Source organism: Cheilinus undulatus, linkage group 23, assembly GCF_018320785.1.
Source record: "Cheilinus undulatus linkage group 23, ASM1832078v1, whole genome shotgun sequence".
NCBI lineage: Eukaryota > Metazoa > Chordata > Actinopteri > Labriformes > Labridae > Cheilinus > Cheilinus undulatus.
The window spans coordinates 23,432,223-23,455,781 of record NC_054887.1 but is presented as its reverse complement, the minus strand read 5'-3'; the positions used below and the strand labels follow the sequence as shown (position 1 = coordinate 23,455,781).

Below are 23,559 nucleotides of genomic sequence, written 5' to 3'. Positions count from 1 at the left end.
GTGTGGAAAGCCTTCGTGCATGGGTGTGTGTACAAACCCAATTCCATGAAAGTTGGATTGCTGTTTAAAATGTAAATTTAAACAAAATGCAATGACTTTCAAATCTCATAAACCAATATTTTAGAACAGTGGTTCTCCACTGATGGGTCAGGACCCAAAAGTGGGTCACAAAGCCCTTTTCAGTGGGTCTGAGTAAAAAATTGTGCAAAACTGTCTGCGAGATTCTTTCAACACAGGTTTTTTTTGTCCTGTTTCTTTGTTTTGTCATATTTTTTCTACAGTCTGAGGTCTAAGCTCTACTATTTTTTATTAAATAAATCTAATTGACCAAAAAATATCAAAAATTTGGGTCAAAAATTCTCTTTAATGAGTGTGTACAGTTGAGAACCACTGTTTTAAAACATAAACAAATGTTAAAACTGAGACATTTCATCATTTTATGAAAAATATGTTCCAAGAAAGGTTTTGGGCTTTTATTTTGAAAGGACAGCGGATAGAGTTAGAATTAAGAGAGCGAGAGTGGACGACATATGGAAAAGGAGTCACAGATAAGACATGAACCAAGTCTTACAATGGCTGTGACCTGCATCCATAATTCCAAAAAAGCTGAGACACTTTGTAAAAACAGAATGCAATGCAAATCCCATAAACTATATTTTAGAGCATACACAACATATCATATGATAAAACTGAAACATTTCACCAATTCATGAAAAAAATTTGCTCATTCTGAATTTGAAAGCAGGAACACATCTTAAAAAAGTAGGGATGGGGCAACAGAAGGCTGGAAAAGTAAGAGGTACTAATGAAGAATAGCTGGAGGAGCATTTTGTAACCAATTGGGTTGACTGGCCACAGGTCAGTAATATGACTGGGTATGAAAAGAGCATTTTAGAGGCAAAGGTTCCCAAATCTGTGAAAAACTGCGTCTTATATTTGTGGAACAATTCCCGAAAAATGTTCCTCAAAGTAAAATTGTTAAGACTTTGAATATCCCAACATCTACAGTACATAATATCATCAAAAGATTCAGAGAATCTGGAGAAACCTCAGTCTGCAGGAGACAAGGCCAAAGGTCAGTATTGGATGCTTATGATCTTTGGGCCTTGGGTGGTACTGCATTAAAAATAGGCATGACTCTGTACTGGAAATCACTGCATGGGTTCAGGAACACTTCCAGAAATCTCTGTCTGTAAACACAGTTGGCTGTGCCGTTCACATTTACTAGTTAAAGCTGTGCCACTATAAATAAGATGCTGCTGACTGGACTGAGGTTAAATGGAAAACTGTTCTGTGGTCAGTTAAATCAGAATGTAACATTCTTTTTGGAAACTACAGATGCCATGTCCTGTGGACTAAAGAAGAGAGGGACCATCCAGCTTTTTAATCACTACACAGTTCAAATGCCTGCGTCTCTGATGGTATGGGGTTGCATTAGTGCCTCTGGCCTGGGCAGCTAACACTCTGAAGAGACTATCAAAGCTGAAAAGTGTATAGAAGCCAGCAAACTCTTCCCAAGTCGTATTAATTTCTCTGAAGTCACTGATTAATTCCTAAATTAGTGACCAGCATAGGAGAATGTTCAACAGGATGTCACCAGTTAATCCGGAACCAGTTAAACTGTGACACCAGTAGTATACATCAGAAAAATAACCCAGACATTTACAGATTATTGTTAAAAGATAAACATGTCCCTGTCCCTACTTTTTTGAGAGGAGTTGCTGCCATCAAATTTAAATTGAGCTAATATTTCTCATGAAATGGTAAAATGTCTCAGTTCCAACATTTGACATGTTTATGTTCTATTGTGAATAAAATGTACACAGCGCCCCAACTTTTCTGGAATTATAGTTGTATTTTGAAATGCCAAAGTCAGAATGTGCGAGTGAAAAAGCGCAGACAGAGGATGTGTGTAACTAGAGAAAGTGTGCAGCACTGAGTGGAATGCACATGCTCGCACAGGTTTAAATGGATCCAGTGGTTCGTCTGTGGCGTGGAGGCCGCTGGCCTTGTGCGCACACACATGTGCAAGAGAAGGTGTGTTTTTTTGTGCGTCTCGATGTGTGTGGTGTATGTGCTGAGGGGTCCGGGGCCAAGGAGTGTGTTCGTAGCGGAAGCTGCTGAGTTTGCTCGCTGTTCCACTAGTTCATGCTGCATAAGCAGAAAAACTGATTGGATTACAAGTTAGTCTGGGAAGAAGTATGTGCAAAGAAGTGTGCATGTTTGTGCGTGTGTGTTCAGGAGGAATTGATGTGGTGTAAACATTTGGGTCAATATGAATACAATATGCATGCCAGTTAAAGGTGGTTTGCATTTTAAAGCAGTGTATTCACGTTTGCGTGCATTCACATGTTCACTCAGTGTGTTACTGTATTTTGTATGAGCTCTGCTCTGCTGTGGATCTGACACTGCTCTCTTTTCCAAAGGGCTGTCTGTGTTTAGGTTGGAGGTCCTTAAGGTGCTCACGCCCAGTTCCTCCAATTCTCGAGAGCGCAGTAGATCTGGGTTCAGATAAAATGCTGTGTATGTGTGTATTTGTTCGCACGTGGGGGCCACCTTGCCTTCATCAGAAGCCGCCACGTGTTGAAATATGCGCGTGTTTTTCTTTGACTGCCCATCTGGGGTAAACCTTTCGTGAGAAACCCTGGAGGCTGCCATTTTTGACCAAATTCCTGCCTTTCTGGTTCTCTATTTCATACGCTCAACATTTGACAAATATGAATCCATGGTAGCAATGGCAATAACTGCATTCGTAACTGGCTGTTTCCCCAAAATTACTCCTTTTTGTGTCCAAAAATACAAGCTGGCAATGGCAATGCAGAAAAGTTTAGGAAAATCTCTTCTTATTTAATTTTTTATTTATTTTTTATTTTTTTTGGGGGGGGGGGATTTTCATTGTCCAGCGGCTGTTTGATATCTTTTCCACATATTCCTTCCCTTTCATTTGCATATCTTAGAATCCAAAATGGCAGTGACAGTGAAGTAAAGTTTAGGATAATCTCTTCTTACCTTTTTTTTTTGTTTTGTTTTGTTTGTTTTTTTTAAACTGGATTTTCATTTTCCAGTGGCTGTTTGATATCTTTTCCACACATTCCTTCCCTTTTATTTTCATATCTAAGAAACCAAAACGGCAATGGCAATGAAGTAAAGTTTAGGTAAATCTCCAAGAGGATCTGAATGCAGACCTCTATGATGGGGCAATTTAGGATCATCTGTTGCAGACTTCTACAATGGGGCCTTGACTGTGGGACAGGAAGTGACAAACATTACCAAAGATGGAACAAGAATGGCATACTGAATAACATATTTTCCACTCACTATCAGAGGTTACAGTAAGTGGCTATTTTTCATTACGGCAGAATTTTAGGACTAAAACTTAAAAATTTACTGGAATAAATTTTAATTGAACACACCACAAACTAAGGAAAACCCAAAGAAGGTTAGGGATAGGCAACTAAACCCTAAGGGGGAGAGGTTTTTTACACCACAAACTAATGAAAACCTAACAAGGGGTTGAGGTTAGGCACCCAGACTCTAACATTAGGAAAAGGGAAAGGGGGAAGGGGATAGATTAAAAATAACTAACCAAACTCAGGAAAACCAAATGAGGGTTAGTATGTCAATTCCTTCTTCAAAATGGAGATTTCCCCAGCATAGAGGTCTGCAACAGATGCCCCATGAAATCTCCCCTTTATTTTATTATTTTGTATCTGCATTTACAAAAGCTGCTTGAATTCCTCTTTTTTAATTTTGTATCCAAGATTGGAAATAACAGTGAAGAAAAGTTATGGAAAATCTCTCCTTTTTTGACTGTTTTTTCATTCCTTTCCCCGAAACCTTTACAATTTTTCTTCTATATTAAAGAATTCTACATGGCAATAGCAATGGCAGAAGAATGCAAGAGAAGTTTTTTTTTTTTTTAGACTGTATTTTTATTTGGCTATTTTTTTTCTTTTCCTGAATTGTTCCCTATTTTCTATCTCGTATCAAAGAATCAAAGATGTCAATGGCAATACAGGAAAGTTAATGGAAATCTCTTTATGATTATTATTATTATTATTATTATTATTATTATTATTATTATTATTATATTTTGACTGGATTTTCATTCACCAGTTGCTAATCTTTTCCCTATTTTTTTTTTTAACCAAAAGTCTCCTAGATGGCAGTGACAATAAAGAAAAGTTATGGAAAAGACTGGATTCTGATAATGGTTTGATTTCTTTCCCCAAAATTCATTCCATTTTTTTGGAATACCCATTTGTTACAGATGGCGATAATAATGGCAATGGCCTTTTTCCTCCCCAAATCCTTTGCCATTTTTTTTAATTCTGATGTCCACTTTCCAAAATAGCAATAGCCATTGCTATGGCTATGGGGGATGGCCATGGCAGTTTCACTGGCAATAAGTTGAGGGTACTATCCATGTGTTTTTGCCCCCCAGTTGGCTGTTTGTTGCCTTTTCTCCAAATTCTTCCCCTTTTTTGTTGATATATAACCAAAAACCCAAGATGGCAATGGATATTGCAATTCCAGTGATGAATGCCATAAAGAATGGTTGAGGAAACTCTCCCATATTCGCTTTAAAAAAATGTTTTCTCATTTACTATTGGCTGTTTGTTTTCTTTTCTCCAAATACTTCCCTTTTTATTTATTTTCATATCTTTCAATAGCCCCAAACTATTTTCCTTTTCCCAGCCTTCCATGACCGCTTGCCTTATCCATTTCTTTTTCCATGACTTCATTGTTGAAACTGAAGAAGACCTCCTCTGGTGTTCTGTCAGCTGAAAATTGCATTTCCTTGCTTCCCTCTGATAAGTTTAGTAAACAAGGCTATCTGATTGGCTGCTACTTCTTAACTTCATTTAACTGAATATTTTTCATGATATTTTGAGTTCTGTGGTGTCATTTGTCGTTGCAGCAGACCTACAAGTGAGTATTAATGGGAACGCCGGGAGCATAGTACACATGGAATGACCAGTGTAGTAAAAGATACTGAAACCCACACACATACGCTCAACCCATCTGTGGCCCGCTACGAATTTCTCACACAAACACAGACAATTTCTCCACAGACCTCCATTCATGCCCACACCCACCCACCCACCGGCCTGCCTGCCTGCTCCATTTCCCTCAGCCTCAGAAACTGAAATCCGACTGACGCAGATGAGCTGCGACCGTCTTTATTAGGTGCCGACCGCTCCCCTCTCACGGTTCCTCGTCCACCCCACTGGTACTCGATACACAGACGTGGTTGACACACCACTTCCTCCATCAATCCCCCTCTTTTATGTAGACACAGATGTCCAAGATCTTACACAGTGTGAGTGGGCGCAGATGGCTCCTATAGCAGCCCGTCAGTCAGAGCTGTGTGGAGAGCAGAGAGATCACTATACACCGGACTGTGTGCATGTATAAATATAGGATAAAATATACAGAAGAGTGTGTGCCTGTGCTGCATGGTGACACTGATGATGATGGATGGAGCAGTGTGATAGCGAGGCTGATGTATTAGGGGACTGTACCTGTGCTGCAAATAAAAAACACATGTTATGTATCAAGTTGACAAACCACAAGCCAGATGGTTTATTCATAATAATGCAATCAAATCAAATCATGCTTTATTGTCATTTTGTTAAGCAGCAGCTGCACAGAGCAAACTGAGAAGGCATCTTCCTGAGAATGTGGAATCAGTACGGATTCTCAAATAATGCATTGAAAGCCCAGATAGCATTTTTTCAAAAACAGTAGAATATGAAGGTTAAGTTGGAAGAGTATGTTTAAACCCTCGTATCGCTTTATGCTGCATTGAATATGCATTATCTCTGTACTGATGACTGCACAGTTAGAATGGGCCATGATTGACATATTCCTCATTAATGTGGAAAATTCTGTCCAATTATCCCAATTTATTTCATTGTTTTGGTCTTTATTATAGTGAAAGAAGGATGTTTGTGAAAGCATTTGTTCAGTGTGTGCTCCATTTAATAGAAATACATAATCATAAGACTACTAATGAAGGGTTTTTATGTACAGAAGTAATAATGGTGCTTATTCTCATGCTGTCTAATTAGGGCTGATGTGTTTTACTTAATTTGCTGTTTATTTTTCACATTTAAATTGATTATTATCCATTCTGGGATGCAGTTGAATAGTGAAAGGTCTGAAGTTAGTTTCATCTCTACCTTTTGTTTTTGGCTCCTATTTTTGATCTGTTTAACATCCTGAGACCTGATTGGTGAAACTTGACTAAACATTTCAATGAAAATTTCCCCAAAATTCCATTTCAATTCCTTGATATTTTCATCCAAGTTTTCCTTGATTTATTTAACCAATTTCCCCCCCAAAAAATCTACAAATACATTCATCAAAATTTTCTATTTAACCCCATCCTCAAAATCGCCAAACATCTACATATACATTTCTCAAGATTTCCATGAATATACCTAAGGATTTCTTATGAAATACCCCCCAAAAATTATTTTTATAAATTTCTTTCAAAATCTATAAAAATATTTTTAACATTCCATGAAAGTTGTGTTTAATTCCCCCAGACATCCAAAAAAAGTTTCTCCCAAAAAATATATTTTTTAAAGTCACAAACCCTGAAAAATTCTCAGCTAAATTCCCAAAAATCTACAGATAAATTTCCCCAAATTTTCATGAAAATTCTTATAAAATTCCCCCAAATAAAAAAAGACCTTTAATTTTTATTCAAATTTCCAGTTTAAATGGTAACCCCAAATTCCCAATCAAATTAAAGAAAATACAAATAAATTTACCAAATTTCCAAGAAAATACCTGAAAATTTCAAAGTAAGGTCCCCCAAACATTCAAACAGAATTGCCAAATTCCCGCAAAAAGGCCAAGGATTTTCAAAGCAAATTTCAATGTTTTCTTTTAAATTTCAACTGACAAGAATCCCCCTAAAAGCCAAAGAAAATTACAAAATATTTACAGATAAATTTCCCTAAATTTCCATAGAAATACCCCCCAAAAAATCTTAAACAGTTTCCCCAAAATTTAACAAACTTCCTTTAATTCACAGACATGTTTTTGTTTGTAGTATTTTTTGCTTTGTGACTTTATTTGAAAGGCAGCTGAGGAGAGACAGGAAATGTGGGGAGACAGAGAAGAGAAAGACACGCACTAGACTCTTGGGCTGGGAATTGATCCCATCACAGTGCTACAAAGACTCTAGTCTCTGTGTATCAGCACCTGCTCTGCTAACTGATCCAAACAGGCACCCATAGACACTAATTTTGAGTTTCACAACTCACTCGTAACTCAGGATGACTTTCAGCCTGATCCTCTGTGTTTGTCATTCAGAGAACAGGGAGACAGAACAGCCAACCATGGTCAGACCAGCTGCTCCCAAATAGTCAGGTGGATTCTTCACATGTTTCAAACTTTGGATGTACTTTGGGGGCATTTTTTCCTTTGTTAACTGTTGGACAGCATCTTAAATCACCATGAAATCAAGGATAATGCCTTTTTGTTTTGCCTATCCTGACTATAATGAAGGAAATAAATGAGCAGGAAATAGTCTTTGGAGCTGACATCCAGTTGACACAGAATGTTTGGTACTATCAAACTGCTAGTTGTGTTTGCTTGCAATGTTGTTGATGTTTACGACAGAGGGATGGTGAGATGGCTTTTGTTGCTGTTTGTAGATATCTCAGCCTTGCAAAAATGTTGCAGTTGCACAGTGTGAGCTGGCATTCCACCACTTCAACTTCTGGAACAGTGCTATGTCAATGTCAATCCTCCTCACTGACCAGTCAAAAGTAAGATGGGGCAGGACTTCTAATACCTGCCTTTGAACAGCAATGCCAGAGGTGAAACAGATCTACCTCCAAGGGTAAAATCTACAGGTCTACAGCCACTGGAGAGGATTCTTTCACATTGTTTTCATGGTTATTGGTGATATTTCTTTGAATAACTGAAAATACTAATTCATGGAGCCACTGAAAAATGACACAGGGAAACAGCAGTCATCTTTTGTAACCTAGCAAGAAGCACTCTGAAACTGAGGCTCATTCAGAAACACTAATCATACATTTAACCATTTAACTGCATAATGGATCTTCAGTTTTACTTGGAAGAGAATGCTCTGCTATCTGCACATGCTTTCCGCATGGCTAGAAACCCCCACATGAATGGATACATTTATAACAATCTGTATTGAATACAATAGATTTAGTTCAAACTAATTTGTTGTAGCATGAATCTGAATGAGGGTGCAACAAGCTTAATGCTATAAAGGAGGAGGCTGGGGTGGAGGAGGTTAAGCTTTGCAAGCAGCAGCATGGTGCATCAGCATTAATTCACACAGGGGTTTGTTGAGAGAAAGAGCTGTGATTGGCTATGACTACCATGTCTTGCATAAACTAGGCTGCATTTGTTGGCACTGGCAGTGATAAAAATGGTGGCACAGGCCTTAAAGCTCCTGTGAGGAGTTTTTAATTGATTATGAAATAACCTAACCTGGCGCGCCAGATGGATTTGTTTCACACATCTATCTGGAAAACCACTCATAGACAGCAATTGGCAAAGGGAAGAGCCTTTGAAAAAAAAAACTCGGAGGGTGATTGGATAAACGTTCTGTCTGTCACATCTTTACGTGCCAATCAGAGCAACAAAACACGTGACGTAGCCGCTACCGAGCTGTGCCCCTACCGAAGGGTTAAACACCATACAGAACTGACTAACGCAAACCATGGCGTCTGTAGACATGTCAGTACACAACTTTTGTCGTTTTTGAAAAGAAAACAACTCACTGCTGTTCTTTGTTCTTCTTTTAACAAAGAAATGCTGTCAAGTTCTGATAAAACTGGCGCTTTAGCAGCATCCACGCTAATGTCTTCCGCCATAATTCCACCAGCCTCTTGTTGCTGCTTGCTCACGTCACAACTCTGCCGCGCCTGAAAGCACTGCCCCTCAATACTGATTGGTCCTGTCACTTTCTAACTGGGCCCAAACCGTTAGGGTTAGGGTTAGGGTTAGGGTTATCCCAGACGGGAGTTTTGCAAGATGGATTTGCCAGTGAGAAACACAGAAATGGGCGTATCCATCTGCTTTGCAAGGTTAGAAAAAAACCAGCTGAACACTGATGCCTCTTTATGGCCCCCATGACCCACCAGGAAAAAGTATGCATGAATCTTGTTTGTTTTTATTGACTAAATCCCCCCAAAATAGGCCTACTAACACTTTCTTTACACTTTTTATTAACACTTTGTGCTACACTTGTTCTTAACAAAAGATCTATATACAAATGATCCATTATCATGACGTGTATAATGGCCACTAGAACAAAAATCATAAAGAGACTGGAAATTTTCAAGAAAGAACCTGAAATTCTCAAGTTTTAAGAGTTGTTGATTAAGAAGAGAAAAATGGAACTTTTTGACTTAAAAAGTTGTATATGAGCCAAAACTTTAAACATTTGAGATTAGAGAGTTGAAAATCCTACCACTGTTTTCAGTTTGGTTTCCTGTAAATTTCTGATTTTACAGTTATAATTTACAATTTTTCAAAGTTTAAATTTTGAGTTTCTTCAAAACTTCTTAAAACTTTAAGGGTGTGTCTCATATGCAGTTGTTTATTATGTCTCTAATCATGATTTTAGAATATATATGTATGTCTAATATTGAAAACATCAGAGCAGACAGGGCCCTCACCCTCGAGATCTTTGGAGCCCCACCTAGGGGTTCCAAGACCCCAGCTTTAGAACCACTGGCCTAGAGAGGCATAGAAGACCATTAGAGTAGAAACTGAGTATTCAGTAAAACAATTTTTAGTGTCTTTTAATCATTTAAACAAATATTTTTTAAAATTACACATGAAGTATGTTACATTGATCTGCAGATCAAATCTAACACTGTTTCCACAGGTGGTGTCAAAATTGACACAAAAAGAAAGTTCCTCACAGGAGCTTGAGGTAGTTTTCTTAACCTTTTTCAATCATTTAAGCATTAAAGCTCCACTGGGTACACTCTCAACCATGAAACTGACCTGGTTATGTCTTAAAATCACTGAAACAAGCCTCGACCAAGAGGTTAGCTTGTTTCTTTGTTGAAGTAACACTAATGTTATTGACTGCTGATGTTAAAGTTAAAAGTCTTCGTCTCTGCTGATTAAATTTTAACTTCCTGAGAGTCTAGCCTTCATCCAAAGCTGTGCTGGCTCTCATTTATCCTGAATACTTATTAAACTTAAAGACTTTGCACACCTGAGCAGAACACAGCACACAAATCCATGTGCAGTCACTCTCTCCTTCTCTATAGATGATTTACATAATAACCCATTTACAGCTTCATGCCACACTCACACCCACACTTCCTTACTTACTTACACAGTGTCTCCCCTGGCCCTGACTCCGTATGAATTATTCAACCAATCACACGGCTGAACAGTCTGAACTGTGTCCCTGATTGGGACATGCTGTGTTCATTTCAAGAGCCTCACGCTATACCTGAGTGACGCCGTTGTAAGTGTGTGCAAATTATATGTGGAAAAGCAATTAAGGAAACATGGAAATGTCACTAAATTCATACCACAGGGTATCTTGATTGTGGAGGCATGGAGATTTCTTCACTTTAGGGCAAAAACAAACAGTTTATCTGCTCGTACATTATTTAGTATTTGTTCTTTTTAGTGCAAACTATTCTCAAGCCTCAAAGAGGACAAAAGAATATGTATTTCCCATCATTTCTTGCACAGTCAACAGTTTTATCATACTTTTATGTTTCTCAGTCTTTTGAAAGCTTTCCCCAAATATCTAAACACCCAAATTCTTTTTCCTATATCTTCCAGAGATGTTAGAGTCCAGTAATCTCGTCACGTTCAACGGCTTGGCCAACAGCTCGAGTTACGACACTTTCTTGTTGGACGAGGAGCGAGGGAGACTACTGGTGGGAGCCGAGGACCACATCTTCTCCTTCGACCTCGTCAACATCAACAGAGACCACAAGCAGGTAACAAGTTTGGCTACGTTTGGGTGCTGCAATGTTCCTAGAAGTTGTTATATGAGCTCTTCTGTTCTCTTGTCCCTCTGGAGTCCATTACACCGTCTCCTTCTTTTCCCCTCCCACTGTCTGTCTACATCCAGACAGGCCTGTCCGTAATTCCATTACCCCACCTGGACTAGGTTAACAGTCTTTTTATCTGATTGGAGCTGCTATCATAGACACGCAGGACTGACACAGACTTGCCTGCAGGCTGCAGAGTGCTGAGCAGGGGAATGGAAGTGCTGAAAAATACATAGTCAATGCAGAGAGAGAGAGAGAAGAGAGAGGGTGTCTATGAATCTTTTTGCCCTTGGCTCGGATGTTCATTTGTTCCCTCTTTTAGCTCTTTTGTTCTGATCTTTGCATCATTATGAGATAAGGGCCAAAAAGCAGTGATTAAGCAAATCTAATATAATTACCCTGAAATGTGCAATGCAGATTTCCTCAGAGAGGAAAACTCAGCTGATCCAGAGGAGATAAACTCTAGGAAAAGAAAGTGAATATTCTCTCAGCATTGTGTAGCATGTGCATGAGTGTGCATACATTTCCTTTGTTTCTACACAATGTGTGGCCACCAGCAAAAAAAAAAAAAAAAAAAAAAAAGTTGTTTAATCATTCCCTCACTCTTTGCAGGTCAAACATGCACACATGTATGCAGCATGTGTTCATAATTCATGTCACACCAGAGGCCGCAGATGGATATGTCTAAAACATGATATGAAGCCTTTGTTTACTTCATGACAAGTCCCATCTGTTACTAAACAAAAACCACAAAGCCCATTTTTCTCCTCATGTGTAAACTGTAAAGCAGAGACACATACTTAGATCTGAACTGTAGAAAGGATTCAATCTTTTCAACGCCATAATTCAAACTAAGATAATACTTTATTGATCTCCAGAAGGGAAGATCTTTTCAAAGTTTTGAACCCAAACACAGATTTAAACAATAGAAAGTGTATAAATCAACACATGAAAGGAAAAAAGAAGGAAATATTAGAAACACGTTCTTAAATTAACAGTTACATCGTGTCCCTCATTTTTATTCCCCTGTCACCAGTTTATCATTACTCTCCTTAAAAGGTCATTAATGCTCAAACTTGACATGAGTGTCTAGTTACGTTACAATAACATACGACACAATGATGAGAAAGATTCTGTACAGTTCAATACAGGTGATGAGAAAAGATGTAATATCGTATGATAATATAGGATATGACACAATATATCATTATGATACAATGCCATAAGATACAATATTATACAGTGTGATATAGAAGATTCTATAGATGTGATACAATACGGTACAATTTATTGTTAGCCTCATAGCATAATTAACTAAGTCATATTTTAAGGTTTTCAGAAAAAAGAAAAAACTCATATTTCATTTATACTGTAACAGTAATTTCTACCAGATGTGTGAACAAGTTTCTTAAACAAGAAAAGCCACAACAAGGACTACGTAACAAATAAAGGTGTCTTGATAGATAATGATTAATAGATGACTTAGGCATATAGTGTTTATGGACTGTGACAAGCACTCTGGTTGGCTGAGGATGTAGGCACAATGAATCAGCAGTGTTAGGAGATTAGAGTTAGGCAGATATCACCAAAAAATGATTAAGGCAATTATGCTTTAAGGCTAACAAGCACAGTGTGAAAGGTACGAGCTGAAACAGTATGATCTGATATGACACAATCAATATGATATGTTACATTACGGTACAATTCGATACGTTTTGTACATTATTATACAATGATACAATAGATTAAATATGCTAAGTTATGTCTCATTACAACACTATACAATATGATACATGATTTGAGACAATCAATAAGATACACCTAGTTAAGTCGCATTAGGACGCAAGACAATACAATATGTCACAATACGTTTTGTTATGTTACGATACAATACAATAGGGTATGTTACCACATGGTACAATTAACTGTACAGTATGGTACCAAATCATACAATACGATAAGATACGTTATGGTACTGCATGGTACGGTACGATTATAGACTTTAAAAAGAATTGGACAAAGCCTGTGTGACGTCAGCTGTTTGATTACAATAGGCGGACTCAAACAGCCGTTGAAGCCAATCCACATTTGCTTATTTATCAAAATCAGTGCATAGTGAGGTTTTTCCTTAATACAATCGAAACAATGGTGACACCAAAAAATTCACCCCCCATACGACATTTCGATAAGATACAATACAATATGATACATCTCAAAACAGTACGATGCGGCACACTACAATCTGATGAGAACGATCCTGTACAATACATGTGATAAGAAAAGATGTGATACAGCAGGATCATATATGATATGATGCAATGAATCCCGATTTGAAAAGACAAAATACAGTGTAATATGATGTCATAAGATACAATATTATATAGTGTGATATGGAGCATTCAGTATATCTGATGAAGAGTGTCCAACATCTGTACACAATGATCTGTTTCAACTGTGTAGTAAATAAGATAATACATATTAAAAAGAAACTAAATAAAACTAAACAAAAGTCTAACTATTTAAACAGAAGAGCATACAACTGAAAACATTAAGAGCTTTCAGCTGTATTTAAAGTCCCTTGTGTAATATGGGGTAATTTCAACTCTTGTTTAAGGTTTTAACCATTGTTTTATCTCTTGTTTTAATTTTCTCTTACCTTCATTGATTTCATCTTTAAATTTCATTGATTTTTTTATATTTCAGGACCTTTACTGTATTGATTTGTGTTTATTTATCAACCCATTCTTAATTATTTCATTACCTTTATTCTGGTTTTACTCTTATTTTCTAGCTATTTGGTTTTTATGAAGCACTTTGGGCTGCTTGTTTTTACGTACCAAAGCTTAGATGAGCTGAACAGTTCTCTATGCATTTGTGAGACTCTATGTGGAAACCAACAGTATTTAAAGTAATTTGCCAGTCCATTCCAAAAGCATTCTCCTGGAATTTGAAAAATCTTCAGATTCTTCTGATTCACTGCCTTTGACTCACTTCCTTCCTCTGTTTCATAAATCCCATCATCTCCAGCTCAACCACAGTATGACTGTCTCTTATTTACACAGATCGCGTGGCCTGCCACCCCCTCCAAGAGGGACGAATGCAAGTGGGCCGGTAAAGACTTTGGGGTAAGTCCACGCTCTTGGTGTTCCTTACAATGTCTCTGTCTATTGTTGAACAAATTATACAGCTGTCTGTGTGGTTCCATGTAATTCTTCATTTCTCTGGAATGTTGTTTTGGTCGTTGTAACGCTGCACGGAGAAGCAGCAGTAGCAGCAGTGGTAAAGAGGAAACAAACATGAGCTAAAAATGTTCAATGATAAATTCTGACACATGGTCACAGACACCCACAGTTGAACGCCCTGTATGATGGATGTTTGGTTTAAAGAAGGTGCACAGACTCATCATGTAGCAAGGACACTGGGAGTACGTTTATTTGTCCCAGAGCGTGCACACATGTGGATACTGTCATGGGAGTACATTGTTTGTGTTCTCATTATCTAGTGCTGTATGTTAGCTCACATGTGCCATCCTGCAGGAGTTTGCTTAACACGCCACATGCCACCAGCCTTGTTTGTGTGCAGGACAGCATTGGTGCGAGTTATCTTTACGTTTCTGTTTGGATAGGCCCTTTCTGTGTTGTATCTGATCTTAATTTCATGGCTGGATGAGTCTGGAGTGCAGCGGCTGCAGGGTTTTTAGGATTATCCAGAATTACCTTGTCCTTCCAGCTCACTGCTGGCTTTTTAGGGATTCTCGCACAAACACAAAGCCACAACCGCACACAAGCAGCACCACGCTTCCACTCCCCTCTCTCGGCGGAAAGAGAATGTGTCCTGGCAGCACAAAATCACACAGAACACAAGGATGAGGTATTCGCGTGCTGTGAAAATGTTTACTCTTGAAAATGAGGCGGTGAGAGCAGAAACAGAGCGGCCTTGATTAGGACATTACTAAAATATCCCGAGCTTCCAAAGTGATGCATGTCTCCAAACCACAATTTACAGCCGCAGAGAAAATTTAACAGCTGTCCTCCTCATAAATGCCTGATAGCTGTATCATTCTTGGCAAGATGGGTGAAACATTGCCCAGGTTGTTGCATTTCTTACATTTAAAGACTGTAGAGGGTGGATTCAAGGATTTACAGAGAAGCCTGATTTCATTTCTGATTATTTCCAGCTATTTCTAAAACTAAAGGAAAATAATAGGCATGTGTATATTTCATATTCAATTAGAGACCTCAGCATAATCTCAAAATTCACCAATTTTACCACCCATAAATCTGTCCACTCCCCATCATCAATACCCCGTCCAAAGAGAGTCATTTATTTGATCCAATAATGACTCACTTTTCCTCCGCGGGTGTTTCACATAATGACACGGTTTCTGAATGAGGAAACCATTTTTCACCTGGAGGCAGCACGGAGCCACATGTTTGAGTGACTTGCATAACTAACGTCTGTCAGTAGTTAGGTGCAGCCCTACCTACCACACAGCTAATGATTCTAAGTCCGAGACAGGCGTGTAGAATCATAAACAGAGCTGACATCGGGGTACGTGGGATTATAGGAGGTGGTGAAATGCGTATAATAAGGGCGTGAGAGTGATGTAGAGGGGATGTGTGCTCCCCCGCTGTTCAACAGGAAGAAACACAGAGGGGAAAGTCGTTAAGTTATACGGTCAGGGAGGTGCAGTAGGGACAGTTTGGTCCATACCATTTTGGTCTGTGAACTTTAAAATCCAGGGGCTTCCATGTGTCATTAGGTCGGTGGGAAAGGCTTGAACTATTATCAGCCTGGTCAAGTTTTACTTTACCATTTGCTGATGAAATTAATTATTAAAAGTATGCTACTTTGGCTTCAATGCAAATTGTGTGCTTGTATAGCTATACAGCTCAATAGATCTACCTCGCATAGTTAAGCTTGAAGGGATGTTCACTGGTAACTCACTTGATTTAGAGAATACCACAAGTTTGGTTCTATCAGACCAATTTAAGTTCCTGCGGACCAGATTAAACATTAGAAGTAAACTGTAAAACCTTAAAAGCCTGTGTAAGTAATGATGGACAGCAATAAATAACGTAGTCATCTGCATACAATGATACACAGTATACGACAAGCTATCCCATAAGGGGGGATAAAGGGGAAAGCCTTCTGGGGGGCCAGTCTAATGGGGGGGCCTATGGAGGTCAGGAAAACCATGGTCCATTGTAAGGATAAGTGTGATAAACATATTTTATATTCAACCGGAATAATAACCACTCCAGTCAAAGTAAATGTATTTATTTTGTAGTATATAGCCACACAAAACTGAACCCCTTTTCTTAAAACAGAATTAGAAAGTTGTATTTATCTGTTTTTTCATACTGTAGTACAGTATAGCTTTTTCAAAATGTCAACTCCTTTTCTTAAAACAAGATTGTCTTTTTTTGTAAAACAGTTTGGATGGGGATACTAAACCAAAGTCGGAACTGAATTATTTGAGCACAAATTCATTTGATAGTTGTAAAAAGAAGCAAAAAAGCTAAAATTGGAAGAAAAAAAACAGGTTAAACATAGCAAAAAATGGGATAACAGCAGAAAAAAATAGGCTAACAGATGAAAAGGGGCAAAAAATGGGCAGAAATTTTTTGAGGAAAGCGATTAAAAAATGGGTAAAAGAGACAAAATGGGATAAAAGTGGCAAAAAACGTCACAGAAATTTGCATCTAGAGCTGTAAAAAGAGGCTGAAAAAAGTAGCAGAAACAGGTTAAAAGTGTCAATAATTGCTATAATAGGCAAAACTGGGTTCAAGTTTGAAAATAATGTTGGAACAACTGATGGAAATGATGATGCAAAGAGGTCTAAAAGTGGCTTGTAGTAATTTGAATGTCAGAACCCAATAATTGTTTGATACCCTTTTCAGCTTGAAAATGAGGTAACTGTTAGCCAGGATTCTAGCACCAATGCTACTGATCCAACACACATGCAGTCATATCATCAATAAATCACAACGCGGGAAGGCCCATCTTCTGTGTTTATCAGGGGCACAACCAGTTGGGTATTGTGTCATAAACAATCAGAGTGCTACCTTTCTAAAATAGCTGCTAATTGGACAGACATATAAAACTGGGGAAAGAGACGTTAGTTGTTGGAAAAGTCAAATTTATATTATCTGTAAAGCAAAAAGTTGATTTCTTTCAGACAGAGGAATGTTAAAGCTGTTCTTATTGATATGAAAAAAAAAAAAACTAACCACCTGAAAGTGTGATTTAGGTTGCACATAGGTACCAACTTGATCCTTTTTTTTTTTTTTAATGAAATTATGATCTGATGGATGACAGAAATACAATTAAGGCAAGTAACTATAGCAAATGACGGTGGATGTTAAGTCTGACTTTTCAAATGATTAGGAAATAATCAAGTTTGTAGAAGTAACGTTCAGATGGCTGGTTGTTTTGAGAGGAATTACAGAAGCTGGTGGGGACTCAGTTTAAGCGGTTTAATATTTCCTATCACACATGGGAATTCTAAAACCTTGGCTTCAAAAGCATTGTACTGGCTTATGTAATGAGGCTTAAAATCACTGGATTACAGTACACACGTTTAGAAAAAGCTGGGCTTTTTTGTATAAGTGTAAGTTTAAGTTTTTTTTTTAAGTATAAGTTTTTTGTGCTATTAAATGAGGGCATATTGGTGATATGATGAGGGTATATCGGTGAAAGGAAAACTGTTCTTGTTTATGGAGATATGAAGTGTATCTGCTAAGTATTAAAACCTCCATAAAGGGAAAATAATCAGAGTACTTCCAGAAAGCTTCACTATCTACCAGTTAACTCACTTTCATTGAAATTAAGCAATGAAGTGTTTCCACTGGGGATGTCTGTGGTTAGCCAGTTAAACTGTAAAATTGAGATATCAAATTAGTGAGCACTAGATTTACAGGTTGGTTGAACTAATTATCTGTCTTTTTTTTTTAGAAACATGGGCCTGAAATTCCAGTCAAATGTTCTTTTAAAACTGTAATAAAGCCTCCCACCACTAGAAGTCAGTGTGGCTTGAGTTAATGGTGGCTGCCTTCCTTCTAGAGCTTTTCTCACCACTTGGTTGGAAGTAAACATGAGAAGCTTAACATCTAGCATGGAACATGCTAAACACAAAGCGGTATGGCAGTGTTTAAACTAGAAAATGGAAATAAAGTTGTATGTAGGTTGTCGAGGGTTATACTAATGTATAACTACTCAGCTGGAGTGATGAGTAACAACATTAAGCTGCAAAGATGAATCAAGGCTGGTGGAGCTAGCTGCTAACTATAGCAACACTCTACTGAGCAAACCAGCCTCGTATCATATACTCACACAATGACCCTATGATGAATTTGACTGTTTTCTGAGTATTTTCTCTTTTTTGGACTGCTTTTTTGGACACAATTTAAATAGGCGTTCAGCCGGATATGGAAATAGCCTCGTGAGAACATCTGTAGTGTCCACCAAGCTGTCCGGTTCAATTCTTTTGTTTAGTTTGGTATGGAATTTCTAGTGTCTTCACAGTTTAAAGCTAGGTAAGGTATTAAAACAACTGAGCCATATGATCCTACTTTTTTGGTACCCTAAGTGTACCTCCAACCCTAATGAGTGGAGCTGGACTCAGGACAGTCCACTGATTGGTCAAAAGAATTTTTACTTCCAACCAACATCAGTATTAATGAACAAACACAAAATGTGCCAGGTTTTTGTATTGAGCTAATCTGGCGCAATCTTCAAAACTCAACACAACCATTGTATAACCGTGTCTCTTTTGTTTGATTGACAGAAAGAACCAGTGATATGCCTGGGGTTTGTGTCTAGGATTTCCTTGCTGGAAGCAGTGGTACCTCAGGACTTCTTGTCTGTTTGGAGAGGAGAAAGTGACCACTTCCAACTCCTATACGCATAGTTTAGTATAAAGAATGTGGGAAAGGCACTCAGCCCGTTTCATTCGAGGGTTACTCACTCCTATACCCCTGTATGTGGCTTGTATGACTGAGTTAAAGAATAGTTGCAGTACAACTTTGACATTTGTGATTTGTAGGGGCTTTTGTGTGAAGGTATTTCTCTTGGCTGGGAGCAGTGACTTGTCAGCACGTCAATGCTCCCTGCCCTGATTTTAAAATAAAGTTAGATTACAAATTCACAGTCATTTTTGAGAGTTGGATGACAAGAGAAAAAGATTTCAAGCCTGTTTGTCTATGTCTGACGGTCTGTTAGCATAACCTGTATAAGCTAAGTTTAGCATAAGCAGTTGACCGCCCATGCTAATGCAGCGGTTTATGGAGTGAACATTTTCTGGATTTTTGACAGCGGGGCAGATTGAAAAAATGACAGAGGCGTTTTATTCAGTCCGCAGTAAATAAGAGGCTGTTAACTAGTGTGCAATCACAATCAGAGATGCGGTATCTATTTAACTTTGGAAGAGTTTTTCTTAAAATAACAGTTAAAACTGGGCACATTTCCAAGGATGGGTAGGGATGAGCCAAAGAAAGGTCTCTTAATATGAGGACTGTCCCAAGAAATCAGGGACGTCTGGTCACCCTGACTTATAAGCCTCTTAATTAATATAAAGACATAACTCAAAGACACTGAGCATAGCTAAGCATGAAGAATGGAGAAACATGGAAGTTACATGGCTGTTTCCATCCGAAGTTGACTCACTTGCCCTGTATCTATTCTATACCACACATTTGATTGAGAAAATCAGTGAAGATACGATATTTATATTTTCTGAGTGGGGTACCGAGGTAGCGCTAACAGAAAGAAAAATGTTAGGAATTTTTCAAAATAGCGTAAAGCCACCCCAGTATGTTTTTCTGCATGTCTTTTCTTTATTAGCTGAATTACATGGTGCAAATAACCTATCTATATCAATGTGGAACAGACTAGGCTAGCTGTGTAGCCTAGCTTACATGCTTGCACTCCAGCTAGTCTCTCCTTAAAGGAGCTACGCTCACAGTGTCTGCTTTAGCTAATATACTTGCTTTTGACCAGTACCTCATACAACCTCTTGAAAAATACCAAACCATCACTTTAAGACAGAACTTTAGGGTTACTATTTTTGCTGGAGGGTACATTTTGTGAGCTTTGAATGAGGCAGGCTACACGTTCCCTCTGTTTTCACTTTTTTAAGCTTATGTAAACTAAGGCTGCTAGCTCCAGCTTTATATGAAACAGATATCTTAAACAAGTCTCAGCTTGGATGTGACTGAGCATATCTTTCAGTCCAGCCATTCTTTTAAGCAGATTACTGCACAGAAAAAGGAGTCTGAGGTTAGACATGACTTTCCGCCTTTATGAATAATGGCATGAAATTGCGTTTTTTTGGAAAAGGTTTGCATGCAATCCCAGAGTCAATTTATGTGTTACACTGGAAAATGTCATCACTTAAAGCTACAGTCAGTAAAGCCTTGGACATCATCAAATCATCAAACTGAAATGTCAGTGAGACTTAAAAGCCTAAAGAGATACATGTGTTAAAGTGAGAAGGAGACAAAGATGATTTGACTGTTTGCATGTGATTTGATGCATGTCTTCTGTGTCTTTTAAATCCCTAAGCAAATGTCTTCTTATTTGTAAGGCGTATTTTCAGCATGTATTTATAATAAGGCAACCCCAAGGCTAATCTCCTAAACACATGTGCCCAAATCAGCTCCTCAAGGCTGCTAATAACCCTCCTACATTAACCAATCCCATTGATTAGCACTCTAATAAACAGTCTCACACCGCTGGGACTATCAACATGTGCTGCAGGGCCAACCCAAATACCTCTCGGTAAATTCAAACATATGGATCATTAAAGATCTGCTGAAAGAAAGAAAGAAAGGTCCTGATTTGATTTACAGGTGGGATTTCCTTGAAGGAGAGTCTGATTCGTACTGTAAGTCTTCTGCAAACCGACTGGAAAGTCCCCGCTTTAAAGGGAAATCCAAGGGAGCTTTTCCCTCCACATTACCTTCTCTGCTTTCTATTAGCCTTTATTTTCAATCAAACCACGTTGATGGTATTTTCACAAAGGATCAAACTTAATTCAGGCTTTATGATACGTGGGAGGACTCTGGCTTTGTTGCAGGTTAAAGCAAACATACTTAATCTATTTTAAAAATGTCCCCGAAGTTTCATATCCTTTAGAAGGCTACGTAACGTGGGTTGGATTACTAAATAAATGGAGGCTGTGTTTCATTCAAAAAATGCATTTAATCTGTCATAAACAGTGAAGTCACCCACTGATTTAAGAAGAGGAATTATGAAGCTGAATGATGGTTAACACCATATTGGATTATCTATCAACAGAATTTGAGAAAAGGTGGATCAGAAAACTTAATAAAATCACTTGTACTGTTAGCACTTTATAGTGTTTTTTGTTTCTGTGGATTTGATGTTAAGAAGTAACTGCATTTTCAGCACATTTAAGACATTATATTAGCCATGCAATGACACTCTGTGAACAAAAGAGGGAATTAGAAACAAATGGGGAAATGCAAGTTTAAGGAGATATGGCTCTAGGATCAAACTTTAAAGGAATTGTTGGAAATCAAAGTTGTTTAGTTCCCGAGTAAAATCTGAAAACCACATTTTGTGGTACAAAAATGGTATTAATTCTTTTGTTGTGGTTTTAAATGGTCTTTAAAGTCATGCATTTACATTTAAGAACTGTACAGCAACCCTGATACAACATTCCAACCAGCTAGTTAACCCACCTAATTATGCAAATATATTAAAACTCTTGGTGTTAATAATATCATAATGGATAAGAGCTATAGTGCCTTAAACTGCTGTGAAAAAGTATTTGCCCCCTCCCAATTGCTTATTGTTTTTGCATATTTGTCACACTTAAATGTTTCAGATCTTCAAAGTAGACCTACAAAGTCTACAAAGATCTACAAAGTAACTGCCCCCTCTCCTTGTTCTCTCTCTTTCTCACCATTGCATCACTGACCTTAACTGAGTCAAGTAAGGCCTGCAGGTCTTTAGATGTTGTTCTGGGTTCTTTTGTGACCTCCTGGATGAGATGTCGATGTGCTCTGTGAGTCATTTTGGTAGGCTAGCCACTTCTGAGAAGATTCACTACTGTTCCAAGTTTTCTCCATTTGTGGATAATGGCTCTCAACATTAAAAAGTGCATTATCTTTGTCTAATATTAAAATTTGTGTTGTGATCTGAAACATTTAAGTGTGACAATATATACAAGAAAAAAAACAGGAATGGGTGATTTTTTTTCAGCAGCGCTGTAAATATGATTATTCCTGGCATTTCAACATGAGATCTAATGGGGATTCTTTAGTGTTTGGTGCCACCCTCTAGGGGATGATTAAGGGACTGCAAATGTTGCAGTTGTGGATTTGCTGTGGATGTGGACTGGATTTTTCCTCAGAAGAGTCACAAGAAGCAGCTGTCTAATCAGCTGATCACCCAGTCTGGTTTGACAGGGTGACCACAACCCTGCTGTTGGCAGTTTCTTGACAGCTTCTATCTTGAGGACAGCATCCCAGATCCCAGACAGGGGGAAACATGCTAGCCCTCCACAATGTCTCTCTGCTGACATGTTTAGAATTGTCTTTTTAACATTGGTTGCAATGGGGATTTCTCAAGGAGTTGCAGTTTTCAGCACTTCCACTTTGACTTCATTTTCAACACCAAGGTTGCAGTTTTTTTCATTTATGAAGTCTTGTTATGTTAAATGTTCCTTCTTTTGTTCCTTCTTCCAGAAAGAGTGTAATAACTTCATCCGGGTCCTCCAACCCTACAACCAGACACACCTCTACATTTGCGGCACGGGAGCCTTCCACCCAATCTGTTCTTTTCTGGAAATGGGCAAGAGGGCAGAGGTAATCAATGGATTCTCTAATGTTATATTTCCTGCTATTTTAATTAGTTATATATATGCAAAAGGGGGTTTAAGTCTAACTTGAGTCATGTAATGTGACACCAAACTAATGAGGGAAAGTCCAATATCGTTTCGCCCTGAGAATATATTCTTACAGGCTTTTTTCTGCCAAGCACAGCAATAATCATCCCCTTCATTGATTATCTCCCCATTTTTTTTGTGTAAAGAAAGGAAAAGTTGTCACTACATTGTCCAACCATTGGAAACTGAACAAGCACTGTCTTCCCTCTACATAAAAGATTCATCAGACTTTTCAATAAAGGTCTGCAGGTTAATCAGTGCAGCAGCATGGGGCCTGTAGTCCAACAATGAGGGGTACTGACTGCCTGCACTGTACAGGTTTAAGTGCATGAACTCAGTTGTTTTTAATAGACTAAATAAGTTTCCTCTGTTTGAGTCATACTTTAACTTACAACCTTTAACATTCCCCATTTTCACTTTTGTTGCATAGTTACAAATACTATTATTGATCTCCAACCAAAGCAGACCAACTCTGAAGTGTAATGAAAACATCTTATTACCCATAAAAGCCTGAAGTTCCCCTAAGCACAGCACACTAAAATGGGAATTCAGCGTAATTCGAAACAGTCTATAAATGAACCTTTAACCGGCCTCTCTCTGAACCCTGACCCTCTC

At 38.2% G+C, this 23,559-nt stretch overlaps 1 protein-coding gene across 1 annotated transcript in view; it reads left to right on the top strand.

Annotated features, from left to right (window-relative positions):
• sema3aa (sema domain, immunoglobulin domain (Ig), short basic domain, secreted, (semaphorin) 3Aa) overlaps positions 1 to 23,559 on the top strand; it is a 65,544-nt gene that overhangs the window by 20,953 nt on the left and 21,032 nt on the right. The window contains exons 2-4 of the mRNA XM_041780783.1: positions 10,816 to 10,976; positions 14,093 to 14,155; positions 22,745 to 22,864. Coding sequence (XP_041636717.1) covers positions 10,816 to 10,976; positions 14,093 to 14,155; positions 22,745 to 22,864 — 344 coding nt within the window. The remainder of the gene's footprint in view (positions 1 to 10,815; positions 10,977 to 14,092; positions 14,156 to 22,744; positions 22,865 to 23,559) is intronic.